We start from the raw sequence: 18,325 nt of genomic DNA, 5'->3' as shown, positions 1-18,325 counted from the left end.
CGTCTGGTGTTTCTCTCTCCCCTCCCCCCACCTTTCAAATCTACTCCTTTTTCTCTCCAGTCCTGCTGAAGGGTTTCGGCCCAAAACATTGACTGTACTTTTTGTCCATAGATACTGCCTGGCCTGCTGAGTTCCTCCAGCATTTTGCGTGTGTTGCTCGGATTTCCAGCATCTGCAGTTTTTCTCTTGTTGGCAAATTCCAGTCAAGCCTTTAATATTGGGAGAGTTGTAGCAATGCTCATATACTTAATCCCGTACTTTCTTAATCATTTGTTACTTTTTTCCATCTGAAGGTAAGTGAAGACAACTACACTTACATTATCCTATTGTTCTGTGAAGGCAAGCTGTTGTCTTCAGTTGTAACATAGAGAATCTATTGAAGTTCCTTCCTGGAAAGTTTCAGTTATATACTTATCTTATGCACCTTTAAATATTATAGATAGTTTATAGATATTCCAAGTAGTGAGGTATTTGTTTTGCCATTTCCATCCTTGCACTAAAACAGTAGAATGAGAAGGCAATATTTTATGAATTGCTCCGTGTGGTCCATGAACAATTTATTAAAATTCAAAAATACATGTATTATGGAAGTATACCATGTACAACCTTGAGCTTCATCTCCTTGCAGGCAGCCACAAAACAAAGAAACACAACAGAATTCACGAAGAACTCCAATGCACAAAGGCAGTCAATCATGCATTGTGCAAAGAAGGGAAGAACAAATTGTGCAAACATTAAGTAAACAAATATTACACAGAGTATTTACTGCAGAGTCCCCGAAAGCGAGTCCACAGCTACGGAGCCAGTTCAGCGTGAAGGTAAGCAGTCTCAAGGAGTAGTGAGCTGAATACAGATTCCTCCTTCACCCTTGATCTGAACACCTTAAACTTCTTAATCTGGTTCAGCGCTTAAGTTGGCTAAACGTTGGTTCATTGTTCGCTCTCGAACCCGATCTGCCACTTTAATCTGATCTGAAGTTTCAGTCTGTCCCCAAGTCTGCTCCAGCGATGACGGACAGAACTGTACCTGCATTCTCGAGATCTAGTTTGCTGTGTCCATCAAGAGATTATTACAAATGCCAGATTGTATAGATGGTTCAAAAGCACACCTCTTAAAGGGATTTTGCAGGCTACAGATTGCACTGCTCACAGTGCAGAAAAAGTATATTTAGTAGATTTGTTAGTAGTTTTGTTAGCTGTCTGCAAAATGTTGCTATGTCTTGTCAGCGCCATCTTGGAACTTATTAGGCCCTACATCTGTGACATGGTAAAGGCACATTATGTACACCATATCAATTATATCTAGTTTTAATATTTTAAAAATGTACAAAATAGACAAAACTTTAAATGCCAACACTATGGCATAGATTTACAAACTTATTTCATTTCTAAATAACACTTACATCTTTTTTTCTGCTTTCTGTGGAAAGTTGTGAATAACCAAATCCACAGAGGTAACAGGTTTTGGAAATTCACTTATTAAAATTCTCAGATTCTAGATTTTTAATAAACTGCTGGTATATTTGACTTTTAATATTAAAAAAATTGAGACAGGGTGTAATTTACATAGCTCCAGTAAAAAAAATGACAAGATTGTTCTATAACTTGTAAATAGAGCCAGTGATCTGAAAGAAAGCAAACTATTTCAAGTAATTACAGTGAGCTGTGTTAAGCAAAACGTGATGAAAATATTACCAATTGTAGAGTTGCTTTAACCTTAATTGCTACATAAGCTATTAGATTTCGTACCCTAAAATGTACCTATTGAATAATGACTGGCAGAACAATCTGCCCTGCATATTTTCTATTTTTTATTAATTTTCAGCATCTGCACTTGGCTGGCAAAAGCAGCACTTATTACCCATTGGTAACCAACCTTGATAAGATAGTGGTGAGCTGCTTTTTGAACTGCCACAGTCCTGGCGAAGATGTTCCCGCTGTGGTGTTGGTAGGGAGTTTCAGGAATTGGACATAAAACTATGAAGAACCAGTGATACTGTTGAAAATTGTGTACAACCTTTGAGACGAACCTGCAAGTCAAGGATTTCTGTGGATCTGCTGCCCTCACAGTGGTGAAGATTACAGCTTTGGGAAGTGTGACCAGAGTAGACTGGGTGAGTAACATATAGTGCACACTGCAGCTGATTTTGGAAGGAATGAATGTTTTGGTGGCTGGCAGTTCGCTTATCAAACAGGTGCTCATGAAAAGTATCTGTCTTCTTGAAAACTGTAGGAATTGTATGTGTCCAGGTAAGTTGAGATTATTCCATCATGCTCTACCTTGTAAATAGTTAAATGGGCTCAATGTCAAGCAATGAATCTTTGGTTAGAACGTACCCAAACCCGACCTGCTTTTGTGCCCAGTTCAGTTAACCTGGTCAAGTGTGATCTGCACCCACCCAGGACATTGATGATGGGAACTCAGTGATTGTAATGCCACTGAAGATCCAGAGTAAGTGTTTGGACTCTCTCTTGGATTTGGCCATTGCCTGGTATGAGTGCTACCTGCCATTATCAGACAGTGTCTGAATTTTCTTAAGTATTGCCACATGTAGGCGTAGATTATTTCATTTCTGAGAAGTTGTGAATGAAATTGAATGTTGTGCAGTCAAACGCATCTAGTTCTGATGCCTTGATGGATGAAGTAGATGAAGACAGTTGGACCTTGGATACTGCTGTTAGGAACCCCTGCAGTGAGGTACTGAGGCTAATTAACTTCAACAACTGCAGCCATCTTTCTTTGTGCAAGTTTTTCTTTACTTTGATGCCCATTGTGTCTTTGGGTTGTAAACTAGCAATACCCTAGATTCACCATCCATACCAGGTTTGATACATGAAGAACAGTATCTATGAAGCAAAATCCAGTTAAGCCCTTGTCATGGTAACATTGTTGTTGCTCACAAACTTGTGTCAGTACATTTGGCATTTCCAAAGCTAGACAAGCTGAAAATCCCATCAGGGAATGCGCTAACCCCATCTCCAGAAGTAAAACATAATAGGTTTGAAAGCTTTTAAGAACTACTGTTTTAAAAATGGGTAAATTACTATAAATCTACTTACATAGCATACTTTTGAAAGTAACATTATGTTCCTCTTGTTTAAATTCTCACATCTGCATTCAGCAACTATCTAGGACATTATACACATTGTTTGCTCACAGATACAATATAAACGTCACTCAACTTGTTCCTTCCCTTGACTTAATTCCTCACCAAAGAATTAAAATAAACTTCTTGGTATGAATTTACCAATCAGGTTATTATACTTATCAAAATGTTACTGAGTAAGACGCTATTGCCATTTGGGTCAGTTATATTCCTATAAAACGGGACATAAAAATTCACTGTACAGAGTTCAGGTGTATTGGATTTGTGCATACCTAAAAATGTCTTTTACTTCCAATAAGATGCACTTCAGATTACACAGGTTTTCATGGCCTTTGTTTGTTCATTGAGACAAAACACTCCAATAATCCAGTATCCACTTTAACTTGGAAATCCTGTTGTTTTGGCATTTGGCAAACTCATTCCTCATGAGCAGTAGTTCCCAAAGTGGGCAGTATTCCCCCCCCCCCCCCCCCCCCACTCGGGTGCGGAGGCAGAGTATGTTTCTAAGGTGGTGATAAAGGGAGTGATGGGGGCACTTGGTAGCAAGGGATTAAGGCTTAATTTAAGAAATAAATTACTACTTGTAAGCATTTGATCCTCAGTTAATAATTACAATGATCATGTAAATACCTCATCTCTTGCTAATAGCACCATTCTCTTAAGACTTTGCTCAAAACGTATTATAGTTGTTGAAAAGCAATGTGGCACTTCTGTATTTGGCCTATCATGAGAAGTCTGGACTGAAGAAATAGTGTTATTTCTGGGCCCGGCCCGCACTTCATTGCCATTCACTCTTGCTATCACCCATACTCTAAACAAACATTGAGGCAATTCCTGTGAATATATAGGATATGGCAGTCAGTGGGGTAAAGTTCAGAATCTGGCCTTGCAAATGGTCTTGACTGCATTTCTTTAGTCCACGGTCTACCCAAGATATCACTGCCCCACTTTATGTACCTTCCTGCAGAGTCAGGGCTTGTCCTATCTTTCCTTTATCACAGTGCTTGAAGTTGGACCTAAGCAAAGGTTATTGACTATGGTTGTTAATCCATAATGAAACAGGCACAAATTGACCAAAGTGAAAAGAAGTGTAGACAGTATCACATGGAATATCTGAAATACGGATTTATACTGGCACCAGGCAAACAACAGCAGCCAATGTGTCTGTTGCATGGGAAAAGTTGTTTTTCCAAATGAGGCAATGAAACCAGCCAGGCTCCTTGAACATTTGAACAGAATACAATCTGATAAAGCAAACAAGAACTTGTTTTCAGTTACTTCAATGACAACTTTCAGAAACAGCAAACACTTCAAAACATGTTTGCCACCACTTCACAACAAAGCAGTGATGCTTTGCATGCTTCATACTGTTGCATTGCTTATTGCTAAATCTGGAAAACTCCATACAATTGAAAAACAACTGATTCCAGTCTTTCAGAGTACAAGTGCGCTAAAGTAAGACTGGAGATGATGTTAACAGAGGCGAGTGATTCATTTGTAGCACAAGCTGCCCTCATCCTGGATACTGGGAGAAAATGGACTCCATCAGATGCAACTGACCAAGCAAAGGCGGTACTCAAGCACAGGGACATTGTGGGCCGAGTGCAGCAAGGGAGGAGCGGTCTGGCCTTGGGGACAGTACACCAGCTGGAAAGGAGGCTGCTCCGTCTCAGAGACGCAGGAGATACGTCGGCAGGAGGCGGCAGCAAGGTGCACAAAGGCCGTCGATCAGGCAATGGATGAGATGGGAGGGAGTGGAGAAAAGAAAGATCTGGAGAGAGCTGTGGGAGTTGGAGACATTCAGAGTGAGCTTCACCATCAAGGCTGCCTACCATGTCTTGCCATCTCCCATGAATCTCAGCCAGTGGTATGGGGAGGACCCTACGTGCTCCTGGCTGACTTCAAAAACACATAAACACATTCCAGTGAACTGCAAGACTAGCCTCACTCAAGGCCGATACACCTGGCGGCACAACCAGGTGCTACGGTGTCTTGCAGCAGTGCTGGAAAGCCAGCAGATGAGCGTTAGCTCTCTCCCTCCCCCTTCATCCCACTGGCCGTTAACAGCATTTGTCCAGAATTTGAGGGTCAAGCCAGACTTGCCACATTAAGACCAGACACCGGGCAGCTAGACGGGACACGTGATTGGAAGATGGTGGCAGACTTAGGCCAGAGGCTCTGCTTCCCAACTGAAATCACGGAGACCAGCCTCAGACCAGACCTTGTGCTATGGTTGGCCTCACTTCATCTCATTTACATCAACAAGCTTACAGTGCCCTGGGAGGATGCAGTGGAGGAGGGCTACAAGCGCGGGAAGCTGAGGTATGCTGAGCTTGTGGCTGATGTGCAGTAACAAGGCTGGAAAGCAAGGGTGCGACCGGTCGAAGTAGCTGCAGAGGATTTGAAGCCACATCAACATCAAGGCTACTCTGGGAGTTGGGAGTGCGAGGGAAGACACAGTAACAAGCAGTCAAAGACCTCTCCAGAGCTGCTGAAAGGGGTAGTCAGTAGCTCTGGATGAAGAGAAAGGATCCCATCTGGGCCCCCAGGTGAGTGAATGGCATCTAGGGGGTGAGCCCAGTACTCCAGGATCCACTGCCGAACCCTCTGGAGGTGTTGCGAAACACTGAGGAAGGAGGGCACCCACTTGATAACCCAGAAGATGCCACCATTCACTTGGCTACCCCGCAGAATCTAGGCAGCATGTCCCAGGGGCGCAAATAAGGGATATCAACATCTAGTCCTACATAACATACATGCCAGCAGTAAGGGAGGTTTTGAGTACGGTTTTTCCTAAGTCACCAAACCAAATAATTAAAGCCATTCTGCTCAACAACAACTCTGTTAAAAGATGTGTAGATAAAATGTCTGAGAATGGGGTGGACACACTGTGCAACAGAATCTGCTTGGCAGTTAGATGAGTCAATTTTGCCAGACAACAAATCTTTGCTTCTTGGTTATGTCTGCTTCACAAAAGATGAAAACATGGTTCAAGAAAGGTTATTGGCAAGGAGGCTAGAAACAATAAGGGAGAGGTAGTATTTCAAGTTACTGAGCAATTTTTCAAAGGATATTCCACTCACCAACATTTTTACTTGTGCAACAGACAGGACACCACCATGGAGTTATTACTTTCTTGAAAAAAACCGTTCTTGACATGCAATGTGTAATACACATACAGCATCTTGTTGCAAAAAACCTAAGTGATCAACTGCACAAATTATTATATACTGTTAACACAGCGGTAAATAAAATCAAGTCTGTGCTCTTAATTCTTGACTACTGCGAAAGATTTGTATTGAGAATAATGAACAGTTTGAATGCTTGCAGTTGCACGCAGAATTCAGGTGGCTCTCAAAAGGAAACTGCCTGACACTCTTATTTGCTTATTGAAACTGATAACATTCTTTGAAGACTAAAATACTTCAGTCAATAATCAACTGAAGAATATTAGGCTTGACTTTGCCTATTTGTCAGAATTATTTGCAAAGTTTAAAGAAGTCAATCTTCATTTGCAAGGAAATTATGTAAATCTTAAAAGTCAAATCAGTTGCCTCCACATTTTTGTCCAAGTTAACCCTATTTAAGGTCAATATTGACTGTCACATCCTTTTCTAATTTCCGAGCCTCTCTGATTTGGAAGAGAAAGAAAGAGTACTAGATGATGATCTTCAAATATACTGCGCCCACCTGGGTGAGCTGTAGAGAGATTTCAGGTCTTCTCTCGACCCAAATTCCAGATTGGGTAATAAATGCATTCCTCTACACTTGTAATGAGGAATTAACAGGAAGGATAGAGGAAGAACTGATAACGCTACAAAATAGCTTGGAGCTGAAGCCCAGGTTCAAAACATCATATCAAAACTTTTGATTTCAAAAAGCTATCCTGCAGTGTGGGAAAAGGTCAAGATGGTCTTTACTGCCTTTCCAATGTAGTATTTAATGGAATGCAGTCGCCCAACTTTTTTCAAAGTAACTAAATAGACTGCAAATTACTGAATGTGTGAATTGAGATTCTTTCTGAGTAACATTCAGCCTGATGCTGAGAAGCTGATATCACTACACCAAGCTCATCCGTCTCATTGAAAGGTGAAAAGGCAATGTAGTGAATAGTTAAACTACAAATGTACACTATTACTGTTGATGAAAACTGTTTTTACTGTAATTAAATAATTGTATTTGTAGCTTTAAATAGATTTGAATAAGTTTTGCAATTATTTTTCACTGCTTTCTTTCCCTTATAGGTTTTATGTAATGGTCAGAAAGGGGGGGGGGGGTCGCTGGGTATGTCATCTGGGAGGTGATTCAAACAGGTTTGGGGACTACTCCTCTAGAGTATAGCTAAAGTTGGGAGTCTGAAGTGTTTGCATACTTCCTATTCCCTTGAAAACACACACATTATATTACAGTGAAACATGTAAAGGAAGTTAAATACAATTGTAATAGAAAATGAATACTGGAAATCTCATGCAGTTGGAAAGCATTTGTAGAAAGAGAAACAAGTTAGTGTTGGAGCAGAGAAGATGGTAGATAATAAAGAACATTTCTCTGATAGCAGGAAATGTTAAGGTTAAGGAGCTTTTTTTCTGTGTAATGTTAGATAAATCGACAATATAAAAGACGGCAAGAAAAAAAACAGTTCTCAAAGAAAGAGCAAGTTGCCCAAAACTGGAGTATCCAAGGGTGCTACATTATTATAATTTAACAAGTGCTAAGGAGTATGATTTGCATTGCTGGGATGTACTAATACAGGTTTATAATTATACAAACTTCTACACTTGCCATCAGTAACTATTTATTAACGTGTCCTATTGTAAGCCTTAAATCTATCATCAATATCTTGACTTTGTGTATCAGTTCAACACAATGAGACCCTAACCTATTTCAATATATTACAGGATAGTGAAATATTAAATCAAAGTCAGATTTAATCTTTTATACAACAGTGTAACAAACCTAGAGAAAACATGCATTATTTTAATGCAAGGCTTAAACTCGGTGACAGTCCACAAGTTAGAGAGGAGGAATGTTGATGGGATCTTCACTCAACAGGAAGATTAGTCTTACTGGCAACTGCTAGCTATCCGTCTGCATTTTTGTCCTCAGTTTCTGTAGTTCTTCTTCCAAACTTTTAATTTGTTCAAGCAAAGCAACTTTATCTTGATTTGCTTTCTGATCTGCTTGATATCTTGCTTCTTCAATCTTCCTTTCGTACCACTTTTCCATCTGTGTGGAAACTGCCTCAAAAAAATACTGAGTGATTTCAAGTACTGGTGAGCTGTCCTTGATCTGCGTGATGGGCTGGCCCAAGCGGTGGGAAGCAGGGGTCTGTGCGCTGCTCTGTTTTTGCTTGTGCCTTGCACTCAGAGATTTTTTAGTCTGAGTGCTTTTGTTTTGATTGCATCCTCCAAGAGGTTGGCCACTTACTGCTTGGTCAGTCAAACCTGTGTCTTTCTGAGCAGTTTGAAACTTTACGTGCCCAGATTTGACCACAGGCTGCTCCAAAGATGGAAACTCGTGGTGTATTTTAGCAGCAAGAGAAGAGGCTCTTTGCTTTGGTCGAACCACTGGAGAAGTTGCCTGAGGCACATTTGAGGAAGAACTGGAAACAGTCATAGTATGTTGCGTTGCTCCTGTAGGGGAAAAAAAATTATAAGTCACAAACATGGTCTAATTAAAACAACTGCTTTCAGATATAAACAAGGATAGATATTTCTTCAGTTTCAATATAATTTATGAACTATTAGTGTTATAAACTTCGCATAGTGTGGAACTGAATTCATATATACTGAAGAATGTGCTCTCTGCTTACAGTTCATTGTTGCGGTGAAATACTTATAATTTTGTTGGAAAAATATTTTTTAAACCAGTTGCTGCTCTGATCTCCCCAAATCGTGGACTGTTTTATGTAAAAATTCAATTACTGTTCCTTGAACTTGACTATCCCTTTCTACATCAGGTAAACATTTCTGTTAAAGTGCGGAAGCATAACTGGAGACAAACTGATCTCTGATATTGCTCTAATAGGTTCGTCCTTGAATCCAGTGCAGAAAATTATTTTTTTTATATTGACTGCATGAATTACATTGAAATCTTAAAAAGTAGGACAGGCCAGAAATCTAACCTCATCACAGCAGAGGCAGAGATTGGCTCCATTAGAAATCACTTTCTACTGACAATAACATGGCAGTTTATGGAGTCCTGCAGAAATTATGTCAGACAGGTTTTTGTGATCAAGGATATTTAAGAACCTGTTGCACCTGAGAGCTATTAGGAGGGTCCAGGTCTTTCCGATATAGAAGCCATAAAGGAGAGGACAGAAGGCCATGGAAGAAAAGGGGGAGGAGCACCAGAGGGAGGTGATGGGCAGGTTAAGGAGATAAGAGAGGGGGAAATGGGAATGGGCAAGGAGAGGGTGTGGGGGAGCATTACCAGAAGTTCAAGAAGTCAATGTTCATGCCAGCAGGTTGGAGTCTACCCAGACAGAATACAAGGTGTTCTTCTTCCAACCTCAGTGTGGCCTCATTGTAACAGAGGAGGCCATGAACTGACATGTTGGAATAAGAATGGGAAGTGGAATTAAAATGGGGGGCCACTGGCAGGTCCTGCTTTTTCTAGCGGATGGAGCATAGGTGTTCAGCAAAGTGATCTCCCAATCTACGTCATGTCTCAGCAATATACTGGAACCCACACAGGGCGCATTGGATACAGTAGATGACCCCAGCAGACTCAAAGGTGAAATGTTGCCTCACCTGGAAGGACTGTTTAGGGTCCTGAATGGTAGTGAGGGAGGTGGTGTAGGGGCACTTGTTCCACTTGCAAGGATAAGTGCTGGGAGGGAGAGCAGTGGAGAGGGATGAATGGACAAGGAAGTGATCCCTGTGTAAAGCTGAAAGTGGGAGGGAGACAGTGAAAGTTACGGAGAATTTACGTGGAGGCTGATGGGGTGGTAGGTGAGGCTGAGAGGAACTCTATCCCTAGCGGGATAGCGGCAGATGTGCACAAAGTGAGAGGTGAGGTTGAGGGCAGTGTCGATGGTGGAGGAAGGAAAGTTCCTTTCTTTGAAGGAGGAATTGAGAGAAGGGGATGGCATTTTTACAGGTTTATAGGGTAGGAAGAGGTATTGTCCAGGTAGCTGTGAGAGTCAGTGGGTTTATAACAGATAAAAGCAGATAAGCTGTCTCCAGAGACAGAGAGATTGAGAAAGGAAGGAGAGGTGTCAGAAATGGACCAGGTAAACTTGAGGGTTTACCCTTGAGGGTTGAAGTTGGTGTTTATGAAGTCGATGAGCTCCGCATGGGTGCAGGAAGCAGCACCAATGCAGTCGTCGATGTAGCGTAGGAAAAGTTGGGGGGTGATACCAGCATAGGCTTGTAATAAAGACTAATCCATGTAGCTGACAAAAAGACAAGCATAGCTGGGACCTTTTGTTTGAAGGAAGTGGGAGGAGCCAAAGGAGAAAGAGTGAGGACAAGTTCTGACAGATGGAGGAGAGTGATGGTGGAGGGAAACTGGTTGGGTCTGATGTCCAGAAAGAAATGTAGAGCTTTGAGGCCTTCCTGGTGGGGGAACGGAAGTGTATCGGGGCTGGATATCCACAGTGAAAATACTTTTTCTGTAGGATTTGGGGCTGTAGATTTGTACCTGATGGAAAATCACGTTGAACGACAAGGTGCTGTCTGCCTGATGTCTCATCCGAGGACTGGACTTTAGCACTTCCTGATTCTTCCGACAAGCTACCACGCAGACTAATGTAGGGCTGCTGATGTTGTTCTCCAGTCTGGAAATTCTTATGATCCCTGTTGGTTTGGATGGCATCAGTGTTAACAGTCTCTGGCAGGTCCTCACCATCAACTGCTGTAGATTTAGACATCAGTTCTCCTGACAACTTATGCTCAAGGTTTTGGAGCTTGGATGAAAACCATAATTTCACATCATCGAACATTACTGCCTACAGAGAGATAAGATTAAGCAGGGAGAATGTTGGTATTTAATGGTTAAGTGTAAGTATCATTTGTTAACTAGAGAAGGAAATCTGCTTTATATAAATTTGGATTGGCCTGGAATTCCATGGCAGAAGGAGGTCACCTGTGCTCACTGTTCACCTACCTGTTAAACTCATTGTGTCGATGTCCCATTCCCAACTTCCATCAGCAAGTCCCTGCAAAGCGCAGAGGACATTAATCCAATCTCTTAAAAAGAGCAGAACAAGCCCCTCACAGAAATGTTGCAAAATAAGCTCACTTAAGCTATACTCCATTTAAATGAGACAAAGCATCAAAAAAAAGTGTCCCTGATATTCAATATCTTTCCCAGAACTTTGGGAATTTTGTGCTGTACAGTGTGAGGATTGGTGTGACAGAACACAACTTGCAAACCTGTGTGGCACTTATGAGGAGTCTGTATGTTTCTTAAAAGCATTTAGATTTTAAATAGAATGGTGGGTATAGATAATGATAAATTGTAAACATTCCAGTTTTAAGGGGGGACTGAAAAACACAGATTTACCAGTAATGTAGAAAAGCAATTTAGGACAGCTTAATCAAACAATAACTGAAGGGGGATTTGACAGCAGTATTAAAAGTTATCCAATGAATAGATAAAGATCTGCATCACCAGGATGAGATGAAAGAGCAATATGCAATCAGGAAATGTTTCCAGAGTTTACAAACCAGTCTGTTCCCTCAGAGACGCCTGAGGTCCATTGAAGGAGGCAAGTTCAGTACAGAAGAATATGTGGACTCATTTTGTTTTACAAGCATCCACATTGTAAAAAGATATAATTTAAATCACAGCAATATTAGTTAACTTTGCTGCATATTTCTGATTGTACCTGCTCAGTCAAAATCTGCTTTACTAATAGTCATACAGTGTGAAAACAGGCCCTTGAACCAAACTCATCCACAAGAAAGGAGAATCCTATTTAAGCTTGTCCCATTTTCCGGCATATGACCTGTATCTGTCTAAACTTTTCCTATCCATGTAACTATCCAAATGTTTCCTAAATATTGTGCCCATCTCCACCACATCTTTTAGCAGCTTGTTCTACATACACACCATCCTGTGTGGAAAAACATGCCCTTCTGGGTCATATAACCATATAACAATTACAGCATGGAAACAGGCCATCTCGGCCCTTCTAGTCCGTGCTAAATGCTTACTCTCACCTTGTCCCACCGAACTGCACTCAGCCCATAACCCTCCATTCCTTTCCTGTCCATATACTTATCCAATTTTACTTTAAATGACAATACTGAACCTGACTCTACCACTTCTACTGGAAGCTCGTTCCACACAGCTACCACCCTCTGAGTAAAGAAATTCCCCCTCGTGTTATCCCTAAACTTTTGCCCCCTCTCAACTCATGTCCTCTTGTTTGAATCTCCCCTACTCTCAATAGAAAAAGCCTATCTACATCAACTCTACCTACCCCCTCATAATTTTAAATACCTCTATCAAGCCCCCCCCCCCCAACCTTCTATGCTCCAAAGAATAAAGACCTAACTTGTTCAGCCTTTCCCTGTAACTTAGGTGCTGAAACCCAGGTAGCATTCTAGTAAATCTTCTCTGTACTTTTTTTGTTGACATCTTTCCTATAATTCTGTGACCAGAACTGTATACAATACTCCAAATTTGGCCTCACCAATGCCTTGTACAATTTTAACATTACATTCCCAACTCCTATACTCAATGCTCTGATTTATAAAGGCCAACATACCAAAAGCTTTCTTCACCACCCTATCCACATGAGATTCCACCTTCAGGGAACTATGCACCATTATTCCTAGGTCACTCTGTTCTACTGCATTCTTCAATGCCCTACCATTTACCATTATTCCTACCAAAATGTAGCATCTCACACTTATCAGCATTAAACTCCACATCTGCCATCTTTCAGCCCACTCTTCTAACTGGCCTAAATCTCTCTGCAAGCTTTGAAAACCTACTTCATTATCCACAACGCCACCTATCTTAGTATCATCTGCATACTTACTAATCCAATTTACCACCCCATCATCCAGATCATTAACGTATATGACAAACGCCACTGGACCCAGTACAGATCCCTGAGGCACATCACTAGTCACTGGCCTCCAACCTGACAAACAGTTATCCACCACTACTCTCTGGCATCTCCCATCCAGCCACGGTTGAATCCATTTTACTACTTCAATATTAATACCTAACGATTGAACCTTCCTAACTAACCTTCCGTGCGGAACCTTGTCAAAGGCCTTACTGAAGTCCATATAGACAACATCCACTACTTTACCCTCGTCAACTTTCCTAGTAACCTCTTCAAAAAGTTCAATAAGATTTGTCAAAGATGACCTTCCACGCACAATTCCATGTTGACTATTCCTAATCAGACCCTGTCTATCCAGATAATTATATTTACCACCTCGAAGAATACTTTCCATTAATTTACCCACCACTGACGTCAAACTTACAGGCCCATAATTGCTAGGTTTACTCTTAGAACCCTTTTTAAACAATGGAACAACACCAATCCTCCGGCGCCATCCCCGTTTCTAATGACATTTGAAATATTTCTGTCAGAGCCCCTGCTGGTCTCTTTAAATTGACTTAGCCTCAGTAGCTCCTGCCAAAGGACCAGGAAGCACAATGGTTCTTGAGTTTCTAGGACATAAGGAGGCCTCTTAAGCAAACTGCTGTGCCATAGTAGGTCCAAGGGGAACCTTGCTGCTCCTCTTCTCGTCTCCAATGAGCAGTCAGGGTATGAGCTATCTTTGGGAGGTTGTTGTGAAGGCAGATTTGAACACTGATGCATATGCTGACCAGCAGAATCTGTGCTGACTGGCCTGTGGGAATACAGAGTTCATGGTATCAAATCTGAAGACCCTAAGAGATTTTAAACAAAACCTCCAGAAGACCAGGAATGTATTTTCCACACATGTGGCCAACACCCATAGGTCAAGTGTAAAATCATAAATGACATGCACTGATTGATCCAAGTCTTCTTCTCTAGAGGGATGAACACAGACTTTCCAGCTTCTGAACAAATTTTGCTTCCTGTGCAGTGGTGTAAGTAAAATAAAAAAAATCTCAATGGTAATAATTATGCCTGGATCAGAGTTGGAGATCTCTGTTCAGAAACAGAAGAGTTCCTTGTGGCCATACAGGACCAGGTGATTAGCACCCAAAAATATCAAAAAGATATAATAAAAGACCAACAAACTCAAGATAATAACTGCAGAAAATGCCAAGAGAAACCAGAAATAATCCAACACATTATAGGATCCTGCAGCAGTTTAACTCAATCCGATTACTTGCACAGTCACAATCAAGTGGCAAATATCATTCACCAAAACCATGCTTTAAAATACAAATTCATAAAACACACCATACCTTACTATAAATACTAGCTTGATCCCATTTTAGAGTCAGAGTCCTACAAATTATATTATGCCCAATTCATTATTACAAATAGGACAATCCATAATAAACACCTGGATATAACATCACAGGATATATAAGCAAGAGCCCCTTAATTAATAGATATATCCATTCCAAACACATATAACATACAGAAATCAATAATTGAAAGACACCAGAAATATGTTGAGTTAAAAGAGGAAACCAGAAGACTATGGAACATGAACAGGGTTGACACCACCTCAAAAGTAATATCTACATCTGGTAGCATCCTACACAAAAGCATTAACAATTACGGCTACCCAGCAACATTTATGTAATGCTTCAGAAGCCACAATACTAAGCACCACTAGAATAGTCTGAAAGTGCCCAGCAATTGAGAGATGAGCATGCTTGTCTATGCCCACACCTCAGGTTTTACCTGCTTGAGCTGAGAGAAAAAAAATAATGGGAGTCTTCAGCTTTGAACAAATAACCTTGTTTTCAATTTTAGGTTGTGATATTACTGATGATCAAGAAATGTGGTTCTACCTGACGTCTGTCTCCCTCAAGTCGCTCCAGTACTGCACGCTGGTCAATGCGGTGCAGGCATTCGGTCCGTTCGACTGAAATCCGTTCAGATGTTAACTTTTCTAAGACTCTGATCTAGGTAGAAATTCAAAACATAGAATAAAGCTTCTGTGCATATTAAATTCATGTAATGCTACATCTTATCTCATTTGATTTCAGGAAAACTGGAATTATCTAGCAGATAAATCAGTATTAGCTTTATTGTATTTAATTTTGTTTATTGTAATATAACAAATACTTGCCAGTAAAATGAAGTTAGAAGGTACAAAACACCTGTTAAGTCATTGATATCATACAGAAATTGCTGCTGCAGAGAAATATGAGATTCATATACATTTATGAAACATTAAATTAAAGCTGTGTTCTCACTCTGTGATCCTTCATCATGGGTAATAAAGGAATGGAAGAGGTATTTTCCTCATTGCAGTATGGGGAAATAGTCTGAACAGATACACAAGAGAGTGGTGTTCTTTACCCTCCTATCAGCACATCATGCTCCAAGTAAGACAGAAATTCTACCTCACAACACAGATTTTCATAAGCGACATTACTCAATTTAACTATGTTTTTGATAGAATTCTATCAGATATTTTGTAAGCTGCTGGTGCTTTTCTGGATGTTCAGACCTGTTTCTCCATGCATATGATAGGCATGTGCACAGTGTACTAGGTATAGGCAGAAGCAATAACCAGCATACAAGAGGAGTAGAATTCTACAGGCCAAATAAGTTGCCGGCTTTGAACACTGGCATATTGCTCCAGCCTTTTGTTTTAATTGAGACCATTGTATCCAAATGTTAGATAGATTAGATAGATTATCTGAATGTGTGCTGTAGTTGCTCTGCAGATCACATACAAGCTGCTATTTAGATGTGCAAACAGATCAAGGGATATTTTTCCCAGGTCTGCACGCAAGTGCAATTATGAAAACGAAGAATGCCCGCAGTACTTCGGTTTCCTTAGGAGGTTGCAAAGATTCAACATGACATCTACAACTTTGACAAACTTCAACAGATGTGTGGTGGAGAATATATTGACTGGCTGCATCACAGCCTGGTAGGGAAACCAGTACCCTACAAAAAGTAGTGGATATGGCCCAATCCATCACACGTAAAGCCCTTCTTACCACTGAGCACATCTACATGGAGCTTTGTCACAGGAAAGCAGCATCCATCATCAGGGACCTCAGCGCCCAGCATGCCACTCTTCCACGAGGAAGCTGCTACAGGAAACGCAGGACTCCCCATCAAGTCCAGGAATAGTTATTACCCCTCCACTAACTGACTCTTGAACAAAAGGGGATAACTGCACTCAACTTCACTTGCCCCAACATTGAAATGTTCCCACAACCTATGGTCTCACTTCCAAGGACTCTTCATTTCATGTTCCCGATACTTACTGCTTTTTTAAAAATTTATTTTTCTTTCATTTTGTATAGGCAGCTTGGTGTCTTTTCCACACTGGTTGTCTGCCCTCTTGGTGTGGTCTTTGATTCTATTATGGTTATTGGGTTTATTGATTATGTCCACAAGAAAATGAATCTCAGGGTGTATATGGTGTACTCCGATAATAAATTTACTTTGAACTTTTTTTTACACCTGGCTGCTACAAAATGTAAACACAACAGATTCTGGTAATCCGAAGCAACAGACACAAAATGCAGGTCAGACAGCATCTATGGAAAGGAACAAAGCACTGATGTTTCAGGCCACAGCCCTTCAGCAGAACTGGAAAGGAAGAGGGAGAAAACCAGAATAAGGAGGAGATGGGGGGAAGGAGTACAAGCTGAAATGTGATTGACAGGGAGGGATGGCAGATGGGTGGGGAAGGGGTGATGATCTGAGTCTAGAGGTGAGAAAGGTAAAGGGCTGAAGAAGGAATCAGGAGAGGAGAGTGGACGAAGGGAAGGAGGAGGGACAGAGGGAGGTGATAGGTAAATGAGAAGAGATAGAATTACCCTTGTCCATCGGCCCTTGCCCCATCTTCCTACCATTTTTACAGGGATAGGATTCTTTGTCTTTAATTCTCACCCCATGAACCTCTGTATCCAGTACATCATACTCCGCAACTTCCATCATCTTCAATAATATCCTTTACCTTTCCTCCGCTTAAAGCAGGGATTGCTCTCTCAGTGATTCCCTTTGTCCCTCTCCACTGATCTCCCTTCTGGCACTTACCCTGCAAACAGAACAAGTGCTACCCCTTCCCAATCACCTGTACTTTCACCAACATTCAGGTCCCCAAGCAGTTCTTCCAGGTGAGGCAACACTTCACCTGCAAGTCTTTCGAGCTCATCTACCGTATCCGGTGCTCCTGGTGCAGTCTTCTCTTCATTGGTGAGACCCGACATAGACTGGGGGACTGCTTTGTTGAGTGTCTTTGCTCCATCTGCAACAAGCAGGATTTCTAGTGGGCAACCATTTAAATTCCAATCCCCATTTCCATTTCAATATGTCAATCGATAGCCTCCCTCAAGTTGGAGGAGCAACACTTTATATTGTGGCCGGGTAGCCACCAACCTGACGACATGAACATCAATTTCTCCAACTTCTGTGAATTTCTTACCCTTTTCTCATTTTCTATTCCTCTTCCTGGCTTCTCACCTGCATATCACCTCCCTTTGGTGTCCCTCCTCCTTCCCTTTCTCGCATGCTCCACTCTCCTCTCCTATCAGATTAGTTCTTCAGCCCTTTATCATTTCCACCTATTGCCTCCCAGCTTCTCACTTCCTTCCCCTCACCTAGTTCCATCTATCACTTCCCAGTTTGCACTCCTTTCCTTTCCGTTCCCTCCATCTTTTTATTCTGCTTTCTCTCTCCACCCACTTCACTTCCAGTTCTGATTAAGAGTCTTGGGCCAAAACATAAACTCTTTATTCCATTCTGTGGATGCTGGCTGACTTGTGACAGATTGTACCTGTGTATCAGGGTGACTTCTGTACTTTGGTGTGCAGAAAGGACTGTTGATGTCTTTTATTAAATTTCATTTTCAATTCCTACTTGCAAAGGACATTAGCTTTGAAATTTTAATATGTGCAGAAGAATGAATGTTTAATGTATCAGAGGAGCTGGGAGGATTTTGAGCCAGTTATTGGTTGAGACCTTGAGCCAGGAATTTTACCCAAACAAGGCCCAATGAACTGCACTTGGTAGAATTGAAGAGAGCAGGCAGTAGCCAGATAGGAGATATTTGGTTCACTGCTTAACGAACAGGATTGAAGTTGGATTTAGCTGATTTGAGTCAGTGTAGAAAG

The 18,325-nt window shown here is 41.2% G+C and overlaps 1 protein-coding gene across 13 annotated transcripts in view; it reads right to left on the bottom strand.

The window, feature by feature from the left end:
* Nucleotides 1–1,291: 1,291 nt before the first annotated feature.
* ankrd6b (ankyrin repeat domain 6b) overlaps nt 1,292–18,325 on the bottom strand; it is a 186,073-nt gene continuing 169,039 nt past the window's right edge. For all 13 annotated transcript variants that reach the window (XM_059982406.1, XM_059982405.1, XM_059982404.1 and 10 more), the window contains 3 exons: nt 15,035–15,148; nt 10,751–11,057; nt 1,292–8,739 (listed from right to left, as the gene is read on the bottom strand). In XM_059982406.1, the coding sequence (XP_059838389.1) occupies nt 8,183–8,739; nt 10,751–11,057; nt 15,035–15,148 (978 nt within the window). In that variant the 3' untranslated portion in view covers nt 1,292–8,182. The remainder of the gene's footprint in view (nt 8,740–10,750; nt 11,058–15,034; nt 15,149–18,325) is intronic.

This window comes from Hypanus sabinus, chromosome 10, assembly GCF_030144855.1.
Source record: "Hypanus sabinus isolate sHypSab1 chromosome 10, sHypSab1.hap1, whole genome shotgun sequence".
NCBI lineage: Eukaryota > Metazoa > Chordata > Chondrichthyes > Myliobatiformes > Dasyatidae > Hypanus > Hypanus sabinus.
Note: the sequence above shows the minus strand (reverse complement) of the source record. Positions and strands in the feature narration are given on the sequence as shown.